The sequence below is a fragment of the Vitis riparia genome, chromosome 2 (assembly GCF_004353265.1).
Source record: "Vitis riparia cultivar Riparia Gloire de Montpellier isolate 1030 chromosome 2, EGFV_Vit.rip_1.0, whole genome shotgun sequence".
In the NCBI taxonomy this organism is placed as follows: domain Eukaryota; kingdom Viridiplantae; phylum Streptophyta; class Magnoliopsida; order Vitales; family Vitaceae; genus Vitis; species Vitis riparia.
The window spans coordinates 12,817,789-12,833,024 of record NC_048432.1 but is presented as its reverse complement, the minus strand read 5'-3'; the positions used below and the strand labels follow the sequence as shown (position 1 = coordinate 12,833,024).

The following is a 15,236-nucleotide window of genomic DNA, read 5'->3' as shown; positions in this document are numbered from 1 at the left end:
TGTTTCTCAACAAAGTAAATGTGGGGTTTTGAGATGTGTTGGATGTGGAATGGATATTCAAGAGATGAAACCCCCCACAAAACAAGCCTCACAATGATGTATTTTGAATCAGTTGTGTTGATTTGCACACGGAGACATATCGTCCAACATGGTCCAACATTAGTGGGTAATATATATTATCATAAATATTTCCCTTGTTTCACTGGCCCCCTCTTAGATGTTGTTTTAGGGTTCTTTTGATTGGTAAAACTGTTATAACGTGTCAATGTATAGTTAAGGTGATAACCTGGCATTGCAGCAGCAGCAGCAGCGTAATTTTTCAGCAGTTAGGTAGGAAGGATGCATTTACCGTAGTTATGGGGACAGTGTATCAGGAGTAACCAAAATATATGGTGTATGAATGCCACTCAACGTCTGTCCAATAAATCGAACTTGCAAATTTTGGAGCATTAGTTTCAATCTCATCATCTGTCATTTCCATAAATTGCTTCTTCTCATAAACCATTATAAATTGATGAGTTGTTAGGCCAGGTTCACCTTCTTATTAGCCCTTATACCATCTCATACTATTTTTCCTTTTGTTTTGAATAATTAGATTGTTCCCCATCTCACTTCTTTCTAGCGGCCATGTTGTGAAGGCGTATATTTTGTGGTTTCAGCTCTCCTCTCCCCTTGTCAGAAAACCAACCTGAGTCTAAAGCCTAATAGTTCATTATAAAACTTTATTCATGTTCATTCCATATGGATGTCATCTCATCTCATTTATCATATTCTTTTTAAATCCCTAAACAAAGAGATGGGAACCCAGCATTCAAAAGTTAAAAGCTACTTTCTCCATTCAAAGCTTACAAATTGCACTTTATGATCCATACTTCCAAGGATAAATGAATGGTGGTCGGCCACCATCATCCAATCTTTTGGCCGCAATCTTGGTTTGAAACTAGGAGTCTGAACACCAGTCCTCTTTGCACATGGGCATTTTTATAATGATCTGAACCTTTTTGAGAATTTGAAGTCGAGTGCTGGTGGGCAGTGGTCATTTAGTGTACTACTGTATTCAACTCTAGTGGCGACAGAGTCTTTGGAAAAATGGAATCACATCCAATAAAAAAAAATCAATGCTTTGTGGGTGGGATTAGGCACATGTCCAGCATGGTTTGCCTCTCATCATGAGTCACTTCCCTGCATAGTGGTGTGCTTGGAGATATGTTAAAGCGTTTTCACATGCAAAAACTATTTACAGCTAATCTCAAAGCTTTTTGCCGACTTGTTCTGCTCGTGTAGCCTCAAGTTTGCATGATAATTTGAGATCACAACTGTGGCTAGACAAGCAAAATGAGTGACATTTGACCTTGAGAGGCCTGATGGGTTTTAGGGTCTACAGCAATCATGTCTGGAAATTAAGTGTGAAATGGTTCAATCTGCAGAATAATTAAGTAAATAAGATAGAAGAAGATTCAAAACTAGTTGTGAGAGCATTCACAAGAATGTTTGGCCACTCGCAAATTTTTTTTTTTTTTTTTTTTTTTAAATTCACAACTTTTTTCAAATTTGTCCTACAAACTCTATCATCACAACTTCATTTCTTCCATTTTACCAACATGATTTGGATCCTGTACAATTTGAAGGAACTATTGAACAAAAAATTTTCTTCAACTTGAAGAAAACCTACTCCCAAACTTCAACCCCATTGCCTCTATGAACACAACTTGCCTAGGATTCCTGTATTCCTGTCACCCTCACAAATGTCTTCCAAGGTCCACCACCTCCTTATTGCCCCACTTCACTAAAATCTAAAATAATTTTCAACAAAAAGGAAAAAATAATATGAAATTCTAATTCCTCATCTCTTCTAATTTTCCAACACTCTTTTCCCCTTTTTTCAAGTCAACTTTCTTTATCTTTTGATTATTTAAATCCTAATTTTTTTATGAAGCAGGTGATTCTTTTGTTGGTAATTCAACTTTCTTTATCTTTTGATTATTTAAATCCTAATTTTTTTATGAAGCAGGTGATTGGCTCTACCAAGAATAATCCCGTGACTAAGCATGAGCAAAGTCCAATTTTGCCTTCTAAATTGCCATGTCATTATGATTTTTAATTAATTGCCATTCATTCTCTACCAAATGATGTCATGCCATGTCATCACATCGTTGGATGATGTCATATTTGGGTCGAGTACAATTTCTCCAATCTTATCTACTCATATTCGACCCACAAAACAGTTCATTTCCAAAGGAGAATATCAAAATGAAAATTGTTAAGAAAATGTGAAGCATATCAAATATGAACAAGATCAATTATTGAATTCAAATATGGAAGAACTTGGATCTAGGTTGGATTCTATTTTGCCCTTTATTTTTTTGATATAAAAAAGAATATTTTAATTAATTAAAAAGGGGAAACATTGGAGATATAAGATATAAATAAATAAAATTAAAGTACAAAATAATCATATTAATGCATAAAACAATAAAATTATATTTAAATACAAAATAACGAGGCTAAATTGTACATGTGATGTAACTTGATTAATCCAATTTTTTTTACACTTGATATTATAATGGAATCCTGAAATCCATTAATGAATGCTCAATTTCAAAAAGTAATTTTCATTATTTGAAAATTTCAAATATGACAATATAAAATATGCTATCGACATTGTTATTATTATTATTATTTTTATTTTTTTTTAGAATTTTCTTTAAAATTATTCTTTATAGCATATATTTAATTATATGGGTATTTGATTAAAATAAGGATAAAAATATTGAAATATATCAAAGATATATTATCGAAGATGGACATAGGTAGGGGATATCAATGAAAATATCTATAAATATCAGCGATATATAGGTCATCATGAGAATACAAGTAAAAAATCGACCATAGATGAAAAAGAATAGTTGAAATATCGGAGATATATCGATGAAAAATCAGTAAAAAATTAAATTATTATAAATAAATTAATGTTAATTATCTTGTAATCTATCTTGTATACTAATTAAATATAAAACAAATATAAAATCATAAATAAAATTATCAATATTTTAAAATAAAAATATTTTGTGTCAAAATGTACCAATATTTTTAAATAAAAATCATAAATACATTTAAATCACATTTGCAATAATTTAGTTTTAAATTAATGATTGAATTTTATTTTGATATTCAAGTACAATAATAGCCTATTAAGAATAAATTAACTTAGTACATTTTACAATTAATTAATATATTTTTATCATATGTAAGTAAATTAACTTAGTATGGTAATATATTTGAATCATATAATTAGTATATTTGCAAAAATTTAGCTTCATAACGAGTATATATTTATAAAATTCACATTTCTTATTAACTGACATGATATAATTAAATTTAATATTGCAAATCATATTATACATATATCACTTTTTTTTTTCAACAAAACAACTTTAAAATGTCTTTTACACTTCTAATTTCATTTCTAAAGAGTTTTTTTTTTTTTTTTTTTTTTTTTTACATTTTCATGAGTTTTAATCAATTTTTGACCTATAAATATTTTGTGTCAGAATATCCACTAATATATCTTTGATATATTCGTAAAATTCAATTCAAATACCGATATATATGTGATTACTGATATTTTCATTCTTGAATTAAAAGGGCTATCGAACACCCAATTTTGGAGATCTTGCCCATCGTTTTTTTAGTCATATTTTGACAAAAATACCCTTATTCTTTTTATGTAAAATTAGTATTTTTTTTTTAAAAAAACCTATATATAAATACTTAAAATAGTTAACGACATTTATATAAAAAATAGGTTACTTTTTAAATAAAAACACAAAAGAGGTTAAATTCACAAATACGAAAATTATTTTGTCATTTTAACTCATTAATTCTTAATAGTATAAAGTATAATTAAAATAATTTAAAGAGAGGGTCTTCTCAACTTCCCTTTAGCCACCATTAAAATTATTACACTCGAAAATAGTTATAATAAAAAGAGTAATATTCATAGTTCTATTATGTTATTAATAAAAGATATTTAGAAATTATCTCGGGATATATACTTAACAAATAAAGGTATTTGTAATATAGATTCAATAATTTCTTGGTCAAATTTTCGGTGTTAGAAAGCTTAGTTTTGAAGATTACTTGACGCTTTCAATTGGATATTCTATTCCGTAGTCTCCTTTCAGAAAGAGAAAAAAAACTGTTAAGTATACCCATGTGGATGAGGGCAATGACCTTTGTACTCTGTTAGAGCAGGTCAGCAATGATCCCTGTCTTTATCGAATAATGGTAAAAATGTACAATAAATTCCAAGAAACCGAAGAAGCAACTTGAAATCTTGACATAGACTTTTTGAAGGCGTTAAATTTGGGTAGATAATTAAATTAATGATTTCAGCAAATCTGTCTGTCACAAATTCAATGCCTCTGAGTGGGTGGAGGGTAACGTTGCTTTCTCTAGTAGATGTGGAAAAAGGAGACGCCTTGGGATAAATCCTAAAATGGGGTGTGAAGATCAACAAAACCTTAACCTCAAGGTGGGATCATCATGAAACTTTTGAAGATTTTCTATGCCCTTGTAGAATGTGTGGAGTGTGAACAATGACTAGAAAATATTTTCTTTCCACGAGGAGAAAGGAGAAGATTGAAGGGAAGGTAGTTCCAAAAGAGAAAGTGGATGGAAGAAATGGAATTGAAGAGTCTTTTGGGAATTGTAATGACCTATTTTTAAAAATAGTTTCTCCTTTTTAAAACAGTTTTTTAAGAATTTGTTTTGAAAATGGAGATATAAAAAAAAGATAATTATTTTTAGTTATTTTCATTTATTTTTGTGAAGTTATTTTGTAATTTTGAAAATGATTCTAAAAATCTATATTTTTTTAAGAATTGTTTTTAAAAACATCCCAAACGTTTTCGAAGCAATTTATATTTTGCTCTAGACTAATGTCGTCTAGAAGCTAAATGCAGAGTCGTTTTCAAAATTTGACTTTAATTAACCAAGGTACCATGACGTATAATCATGACATTTGACTCATTCGAAGAGAATAATTACAAAAAAAATTTGTTTTCATACATTCATATAAAAATAATCACAAAATAGAAACTATCTAAAAATAGTTTAAATTTCGTATATTTATCGATCAAATATGGTACTTAGGATGATCAAAGCAGTACCTATATCATAAAAAGGTAATACGTGAATGTTCAAATATAATATATTTGACAAAAAAATAATGTATGAAATACTAATTATTTTTAAATAATTGTTTAAAATTTGTATTTTATAAATTTGAGTTCTTATATTATGGATATATATATATATATATATATATATAAAAGAAGAATTTAATAAATTTCTTGTAACTTTTTCAACAACTTAATGCTATGTTTTATTAAGCAAAATATTAAGAAATGAAAAAAATATTAAGAAAATTATTTTTTTATATTTGATTTTATAATGAAAAATACCAAGAGCAATAAAATATAATTAAAATTAGTTAGAATTTATATATTTTTAATTTTTATGTAAAACGGTTAATAAATGAAATGAATTTTAATTAACTTATAAAAATAATTTATTAACTTTAAATTTATTTTTTCTTGTTTATTTATTTATTTTCTTTTCCTTGATTTTTTTTTTCTTTTCAAATTTTACTTAGGTTATTGCTTTTCTTTCACCACGAGAGAGGAGAGTTTTAAAAATATTAGAAGCGCTTTTTAGAATTATTATTAAATGAAAATTAAAAATACTTTTAAAACCCTTCCATTTAATTAGATTTAATACAAATGGACTCATAAAAATATTTTTAGGGAACTTTTTATGGCACAATAGGGCGCGTGTTAATAGAGAAAACAAAATCTGAATAAGGTGAGTCCAAAAATAGTTTTTTAGTAACAATTCATATTTTTTTCCAAATAAAAATTTATTCAAAAACTTAAGGTATGTGAGATAATTGCTTTCTAAAATAATATTTTATTTTTCAGAACAGAAAACTTGAAAATAGATTCGACTACCAAAAAATGATGAAATATTCAGGAATTATTTTTTAGAATAATGTTTTGTTTTTCATAATAAAAAACATAAGAAATATGTTTGACATTAAAAAGCTGTTTTAGCATGTTTGACAATAAAAAATAATTTTTATTTTTATTTTAAAAAATAGAAAATATAGTATTTTTAAAAAACATCTTTTAATTATTTATTTTTGTTATTTTCACTCGTTTGTTAAAGATTATTTTAAGAAATAATTATAAAAATATATAAAATGATTAAAAATAAAATATTATACAAAATTATTTTTAAAAATATTAAAAACATGTTAAAAACATTTAGGTTTGTAAATAGACTTTTGTTTTATAAAAATTAAAGAATAATTTTCAAAAACTATTCTTGAAAACTATTTTTTAGTATTGTTTTCGAAAATAATTATTAAACAGACTTTTTTTTTTTGTTTTTTGTTCTCAAAACAAAAAAAATATGATATTTTCAGATAACATATTTTAATTGTTTTTAGTTATTTTTTGAGAACCATTTTAAAAAATAATTATACAAACATGTGTAATAATTAAAAATATTTAAAGTTCTCAAATATATTTTTATTTTATAAAATATATTTTTATTTTATAAAATATCAAAGAATAATTTTTAAAAACTGTTTTTAAAAACTATTTTTTAGAACAGTTTTAAAAATAAACTTTTTTTTTTTAGGTTTTCAGATATTTTCATCTATATTATTTTATTTTTAATTTTTGTTCAAATTTACAAAATAATTTTTAAAAATAATACCCAAAAATACAACTAAAAAATAATTAAAATATATTATTTAAAAAAATACTTTTTTTTAGTTAATAAGTTTGGTAACCAAAGTCACACACACAAAAAGAAATAAATATAAATTAATAATTAATACGATCGTTCACGATTAAGACTCTTACTTTCCTTTTAATCACGACTACTATTTGAAAGCCAAAATCTTAAATCTTAAAAAGAGTTAAATATACCATGAAAACAAATTTGTCATTCATAAATAAAAAAATAAAAAAAAATCTAAGAACTTTCGTAATAATAAAACCGATTCAGTTTTCATGATCATAAAAAATATTGTTTTTTTAAAAAATTACTAAATATATTTTTAGGTTTAAAAAATAATTTTTTATTTTAAAAACAATCCACACAGACGATATTTTAACTTTTTTTTATATATATATATATATATATAATTTTTTTTTTTTTTACCATGTTATTAACTTTTTACTTTTCACATCGTGTCTAGAAGTGCAACCTTGAAGGATACAGCTAAGGAGTCTTTGGATGTGCTTTGAAAAATATTAGAAGTGAAGGAGATGACAGTTGACAGTTCACATGGCGAGCGTCCTCTTTTTCTGAGGTGGGGACAGATGGTCTTTTCATTCAGTTCAATGTCACACTCGCACTCTAATTTTCGTCTGTGGAGGTTTGAATGCTTTCCTTTTAATTATATACCATATAGCAAATTTTTTTATTACCACCAATATTTTGATATCAAATATTAACCCTCTTTAATTTTTTTTTTTAATTTTTAATTTTTACTACTAATAATAATAATAATAGTAAAACATTTATTTTCATTTTTAAAAAATAAGGAGTTTTTCTCCATGTGAGAAATTAGTTTTTATTTGTTTATTTTTAAAAATATTAAAATTAAAAATTGTCATTAATTTTAATAAAAACAATTTTAAAACACAATTTTCAAATATAAAATCAATTATATAGCCATCTATAGTCTTGAACTTCATTTTATCTTCTTCATCTTTTTTTTTTAATTAATTTTTTTATTATTATTGTTTCTGGCTTAGTTTACTTTGATTTGGTTGTTTGGATTCTTTGGAATGTAGCTGTGTTATGAAATGATTACAAATTCACCAAGCATTAGTAGTTTTAAATTAACTTTTTTTAAGTTGTTTATGTAAATAATTATGGTATTTACTTGAAAATTTAATTTTTAACTAAAAATTTTAAAGTCTAAGATGCTGTTTGTTTTTTTTTTTTTTAAAGTTAAAATATTTAATTTTTTATTTAATTAATTAAAAATAACTTATCCATATCAACTAATATAATTAAATTAAATTTATTGATAATAAGTTTACTTTAATTATATTAATTAATATCAACAAGTTATTTTTAACTAAAAAAAAGTCAAATAACAAATTAATTTTAATTATGTTGGTTGATATTAATAAGTTACTTTTAATTTAATAAAAAAATCAATTATTTTAGTTTTTTTTAATACCATGATAATTTTTTTTTATTTTTTTTTTGACATGCAATATATGGGGGTTTATTTTATAAACAAATTGTATCAAATATTAGAATTTATATTTTAATTAAGAACAAGTTCCTACTTAATATTTCATAAATTGTCATAAATTTTTGAAATTTTTTCCAAGCTGTCACCCATCCTATATTAATTTCATAACTACTATTTTTAATATAAACAATTCTATTGAATTGTATGATTATTAATAGGAGTTAATTGTTCAACTTTATCGAAAAATTTATTCCAAAAATTCAATTCAATAATCACTATTTCTTATTCTTATGTTGAAATAGCTGTTTTTTATTTTTATTTTATTTAATGTTCAACGATTATATTTTGAAGAAAGAAAATTCAAAGTAGTAGATATGTAATGCCTTAAATTGCCTGGTGAGTGAATGAGAAAGAATCATATTAAGAGGACTTCCATGATATACTACTGAGACTTTTTCTTGAGGGCGGAGACTTAATGAAGAAGTAAAATCAGGCTGATTGACGGGTCATGTGTGCATTATTACAAGCCTGAATTACATTCCTTTTAATATAAAAACCAAATGAAATTAAACTTTGAATAAGAAATAAAATAAAAATGAGGCATAATTAGAGATAATACCAAAAGCCATAAAGTAAGAATTAGGGAAGGTTTGATATTAGAAAAAAATTGGGATACAAAAATATAGAGATGGAAAATAAATCAAAATTAGTTACTCATTGTTTATTGGGTACTAATTTTGTTTTGAACTTTTGCTTTTAAGTATTTAAAGAAGTAAAAGTAATTATTGTTATTATTGTCTAATTTAATTAAAAATAAGAATAAAAAAGTAGTAATTATTATTATTATTATTGTAATTTAATTTAATTTAAAAAATTCTATATTAAAAATAAGAATCATTTTGAATTGTAAAATTTTTTTATTAAAAAAATAATGAAGAGATAAAGGGAAGAAGTCAACCTTTGAATGTGGTGCCAAAATAGCTGAGGGGAAAAAGAAGATAATGAAATTGCCTGTGCTACTTCTGAAAAAACATGGTAGAAACCTGAAGATAAAAGCAAAAAAAAAAAAAAAAAAAAAAAAAAAAAAAAGGAAAAAAGGCTATAGATTTGTATCATCGGTGTTTCTGCCACTGTTCTTAATATTTATTCCTTTTACATGGCACAAGCAAATGCTTAATGAGAAAGAAAAGAAAAAAAATACAAATCAAAGAATAAAAACACAAATTTTCCATATCCCAGAGAATGATGAAGGGTAGGTTCCAATCCTAGAATTTTCCCAGGAATTAGGTAGGGTTATAGAGTGGGTTGATAGTTGAGAATGTAATGGGAAGAGGGCTGTTTGGGGATTGGGAATTTGGGAGAGAAAGGGGAGGTGTTTTATTTATTTTACCCACTGGCACAGGCAAGCTTGTATGTGACGTTAAATTTAAAACCTTTGACAGTATCAAACTGTTGACACTAAAACTCACTTTCAAGGTCTCCGGTCTCAAGTCTCCAAAGACCAAACAAACCAAACCAGCAAAATATTCAATGAAGCTGTAAGCCCCAAAACGAGTGGGAATACGTAGAAACGTACCCATTCTTCTCTTCTCCGTTCTTTTGTTTTTTCTCGTCTGATCTCATCTGTCCTTGTGCTCCTCTGTTTTTTTCGTTTTAGACACGACACCCCCTCTCCCTTTACCGCGTTTTTGTTGATATTTTCTACGTTTTATCTTCTCTGCCTCTCTTTCACACCTGGGTTTTTCCTCTTCTTATTTGATTTCTGAGTCATCTCTTGTTTTTGTTGCAGTTCCATCTCTTTCATTGTCTGGGTCTGTTGTCAACTTCATCTGGGTTTGGTCTTGGTTTCTCTTGTTTTTGTTCCCTTTGCTCTGAGTTGTAATCTGGGTGTCTCTTGTTTGCTTCATTTTCTATATAGTCACCCTGTCTTCCTTCATTTTCTTCCTGGGTTTTCATTTCAGCTCGGACTTCCCCTTCATTTTCCATCTGGGTTTTCATATAATCTCTAGCTTTTCTGGTATCTAGTCTGCTGGGGTTGGGTCATTATTTTTAACATATTTGTTTTCCTCGATCCCCTCCTTTTCCATCTGGGTTTTCACTTCCCTTCTATTTCCTCTCTTCTTGGTCTCTCTCTCTCTCTGAAATTCAGATGCGGACACAGTTAGTTGGTTGAATTTTTTGAAGATGAGTTGAGAGAGAAGCGACACCATTTCTGCAGCAGCTTCAAACTTGGAGAATTGTATTGAAATCTGAAAAAAAAAAAAATGAAGTGTTTTTTGTACTTTAGGGACAAATCCAAGTCCAAGCAATCAAAATCAGCACCAGAATTGAAAAACCAAAATAAATCGGATACTTCATCGGCATCGAGGACGACAAAATCAGCAGGTTCTACGGCATCGCCAAGGAGCTTACCTGAATTGTACAGAGAGAAGGGTCAGGATTTGAGAGTTTTTTCTTTACCAGAGCTTAGAGATGCAACAAATGGTTTCAACAGGTTGTTAAAGATTGGAGAAGGTGGGTTTGGGAATGTATATAAAGGTACAATCAGCCCAGCCGATGGTCAGGGTAATCCCACTGTGGTTGCTATTAAGAAGCTTAATCAGCAAGGTTTTCAGGTACATATTCCTATTTCTTTGTGTTCGGTTCCTAGACAGATAATTTACTTCAGAAATTGCCTTTTACTAAATTTAGTATGGCTGTACAAAGGCTTGTTACTTGTTTGCTTCATTCAGGGCATTGGTTTATTATATTATGGTTGACATGAGAACTTGAATTTGAGAATAAATGCGGCATCCTGTTCTTACATTTGGCGGATAAAGCAGCTTGTTGTCATTAGAATAAATTAAGGAATTCTCATCAATGTATTCTTTTTTGTCATATTCCATCCTTTCTTGCATTGCTCCTCATCCATCTTTACACCCTCATTAAACTATTGCTTATTTATTAAAATGCTGTTTTTCAATTGTCATATTTTGTCAGCCATAAAGTTGAGTGCCCGGATGTGTGGTAGGGGCACATGGTCTCAGGTTCAATGCCTGCCACTAGGAATCCCTGGATTACCCGGTGCTGGCTTTAGTAGGTGCAGTCAAGCTTCCTGGGGCTCGGAAACCATGGGTGGGTCTGAAGGGCCCAGCCATGGTGGGGTTTCCTGGTTATTGGAAAAAAAAAAGAAAGAAAGATTGTACCTTTTATGAAAAACGGATGCTACTTCATTCATGAAATTTTAGAAATGAACCTTTAAACATGTAATTGGAGAACTCATTTCAAAGTCCATTGGAAACAAATTGAAGTAGTTTCAAATGATACATAAACCTAATGGGATAATTTCATGCTTCGTCTGTTCCACCTCTTATAAACCTAATGGGTTATCTTCTTCACTTGCCTTTTTTAGGGAGTGTAGGGCGGGGGAGGATTGTAATAGAACTTTATTAGCCGTTAGTTCTCATTTACAATTTTCTTTACTTAAGCATACCAGTTAGATATGATTGAATTTAGCCACTTGCGGTGGAAGCCAGCCACTTGCGGTGGAAGCCAGCCACTTTTGAATGCTCTCTGCCTAGCTTCTAATAAACAGATTTTTCTGTGATGTAGAATTTTGGTTGGAACTTAGTTGATGAATCTTGACTCTTGGGTACTTGCATTTTTGCTTCTTAAAGTTGGTAAATGTGCATCTGGGATTTAGTGTTTAATTGAATATCCTGTGTCCCACTTTGTTCTGCCTGATGGTTTCTGTTTCTTATGGTTCTCTTCTTTTCTCATGTAGGGTCATAAGGAATGGCTTGCAGAAGTTCGATTTCTCGCAGTTGTCAGTCACCCGAACCTTGTAAAACTTTTAGGGTACTGTTCTGTAGATGGAGAAAGAGGGATTCAACGGTTATTGGTATACGAGTACATGCCTAATAAAAGCTTAGAGAATCATCTTTTCAACAGGACAATGTCCACTCTTCCTTGGAAAATGAGACTACAAATTATTCTCGGTGCAGCTGAAGGATTGGCTTATCTGCATGAGGGACTAGAAATCCAGGTAATCCAGGTTCAATTTATTTTATTCAGTTGATACAAGTTAACCCCATGTTATTGTTTATGCATTTGAAGTTTCAACCTAAATGATATATGGTTTTGGAACCTTTTTGCTTACTAGCTTGTCTCAGAAGGTTAATTTGGCTTCATATATCTATGTCCCAAAATTGTAGGGCAAAGACAACGGGCGCAGGAAGCATATCCCAGTTAAGGGTTTTCTAGTGGTTCCTTGAGAATATCAGGGAAATTTTCAAGAACATAATTGAACTATTTGTTTTTGAATTTTTTAACACCTACTTGTTCAGTGACAATTGATGAATTGGTTAATACTCTACAATCATGCAAGTTGAACCTAGAGGAGTTAAACTGAAAAGGCTTATTACTTAATCTTATTATTTTATTTCCATTTGGGTTAGTGGATTACATTGATTTACTGATCAATGGCTCCATAAAGGTGGCATCTCCTTCAAGTCTACCTAATCAGATGATAAAATAGACAATTGTGATATCAATTTTTTTAGTTGTAGTCTAATATTCGTCAGGCTTAATTTTTGTATATAAGGCCAAAATAGGAGCTCATTGTCTGATATGTAGTAGCTCATTTTCTTCTTAAATTACTCTCTTTCGACATGATAGTAAATTATTGGGCATGTTCTGTTATCTTATGGAAATGGCATGGTTCTATATTGTTTCATAGCAATTGGAGCACAAATCAATCTGCTGGATGGAGTTGTTGCCACAAAAGATCTTAAAAAACTGAATCTGAATCTGATGAAAACACATAATAAGGAATAGACTCACTTCAACATTTTTAAAAAATTGAGGGCATTTTGTGTGCTATATCACAAGTGAATGATTTCATTGCATCCATGTTATATTTTTCAAGCTTATCAGTTTTAGAAACTTGTTCTGTTTGGAGGGCCGCCAATTTGACATGGATGTTTTGTCATTTTTATATTTTGTTATGCACATGTACTCTTGTCTATGTTCTGCATCTTATGTGTTCCATATGTAATTTCCATAGCCCATTGTCATTTGATGGGTGTCCCTGGTTTTAAAGCTTCAAAAGCTGTATAAAATGGAGACTATGGTATTGATTGAAGAAGTATATGAACTGATGACTATGGTATTAATTGGAGAAGTATATGAACTGATGAAACAGGATGAGAGAAAATCTAGGAAAAACGAAATGTTGGTCCTAAGTAAATAGTTATACTGACTCTTTCCTTATTTGCTTCATGTTTCAAAGTTTTACTTGTTTGAAGTCAAGATTCTTCTGGGTGTTTTGTTGAACCAATTTTCATTTTGCTAATTGGACAGGTTATATATCGAGATTTTAAATCCTCAAATGTGCTCTTGGATGAGAACTTCAACCCAAAGCTTTCAGACTTTGGGCTTGCTAGGGAGGGGCCAACGGGTGACCATACTCATGTATCCACAGCAGTAAGTAAATAACACACTTGTGCCACACTTTTGTAGTTTTCTCGAGCTCTGTAGTTTCTGCATGACCTGCAAGTATGAAAGAACTGTTTTAGGTGGTTCAGATTGCTAATATGGTTGTTTAATTTATAGCCACACTTAAAATGGCTGATCCCCAGGGGACCTTCAACCATGCTTATATTTTCTCGAGGATCTGTACCAGATCCAAAGAGACCAAGAAAATCTCTTTTTTTCTGAGTTGGGAGGTTGATTTAAAGGGGAGTGGCAGGCATGGTCAGCATTCCTTTTTACGAGCCTCATCATACTCATTTAGTCTAACTATGCAGTCAACCAACCAATCTCTACACTCTTATATAGGATTGTGCCATAATCTGCTCCTTTGTTAATTTCTATAAATTAAGGGCTTGTTTGATTGCATCTGAACAAAATTTCATTGCCATGAGTTGAACTCCTATGTTTTGTTTTGCACTGTCAGGTTGTTGGGACACAAGGATATGCAGCCCCAGAATATATTGAAACTGGTCATCTCACTGTCAAGAGTGATATATGGAGTTTCGGTGTGGTGCTTTATGAGATCCTGACAGGCAGGAGAACAGTGGAAAGAAACCGCCCACAGTCAGAACAGAAGCTCCTAGATTGGGTAAAACAGTTCCCAGCTGACGGCAAAAGATTCAGCATGATAATTGACCCACGGCTCAGAGACCAGTATTCTCTCATTGCAGCGCGGAGAGTTGCTATGTTGGCTAACAGTTGCCTTCACAAGAATCCAAAAGATCGACCAACAATGAGGGAGGTGGTAGAAAGCTTGAAGCAAGCAATACAAGAATCAGAAGATGGAAACCCCTCTGATAGGAATCGGCCTGAGTCATCCCATAGTAACATGGCTAACTCCGATAGACGGAAAGATAAAATGGGAGCCACTGGTACCAGTACATCAAAAAAGAAGATACCCCCCATGCTTCAGCCAACCAAAAAATCCATTGTGGTTAGTATTAGAAGCTTATGATCATAAAAATCCCTCAAGAACCTTAACTCACTTTTGCTGAGGAAGTCATCTTTCATTTTGACAGGTCTAAATGCTTGGATTTCAAAGAGCAATGGCACCCCATCCAGAGTACAAACATCCCAGTAAATGTAGCTTTCTTCAGGTCTGAATTGCCCAGATGATTATGCTGGAGTGATCGAATTACGAATTAGCTGAGCTTTGTCAAAAAATGAACCCGATATAGAGAATGGTTTGGAATGGTCTATATAGCCAATGTATGAGCTTTGTTTTGACAAAATGTATCATTGTTTTGAACTGCAATTTAGTGGAAATTTTCTTAATTCTTTTCAACTGCAAAATCTCGGGTTTTCTTCCTGTCTTACATTTGATCTTCCTTTATATGAGCTGCTTAACAAAGTTCCTCACAGATTCATCTTCTGGCTATGGAGAGAAATGATTTTATTTCAGTTAAATTTAATGGAAAAAATGATGCGGGATGATCCTATG

The 15,236-nt window shown here is 29.8% G+C and overlaps 1 protein-coding gene across 2 annotated transcripts; it reads left to right on the top strand.

Annotated features, from left to right (window-relative positions):
• Positions 1 to 9,809: 9,809 nt before the first annotated feature.
• LOC117932480 (probable serine/threonine-protein kinase PBL19) lies at positions 9,810 to 15,088 on the top strand. Of its 2 annotated transcripts, XM_034853748.1 has the most exons (6): positions 9,810 to 10,899; positions 12,048 to 12,308; positions 12,478 to 12,510; positions 13,625 to 13,747; positions 14,220 to 14,729; positions 14,815 to 15,088. In XM_034853748.1, the coding sequence occupies exons 1-6, from the start codon at positions 10,549 to 10,551 to the stop codon at positions 14,818 to 14,820; spliced, it is 1,284 nt and encodes a 427-aa protein (XP_034709639.1). In that variant the 5' UTR covers positions 9,810 to 10,548; the 3' UTR covers positions 14,821 to 15,088. The 2 variants fall into 2 exon arrangements, with proteins under 2 accessions (XP_034709639.1, XP_034709647.1); XM_034853756.1 differs by lacking the exon at positions 12,478 to 12,510 and having other exon boundaries at positions 9,812 to 10,899.
• The last annotated feature ends 148 nt before the right edge of the window (positions 15,089 to 15,236 follow it).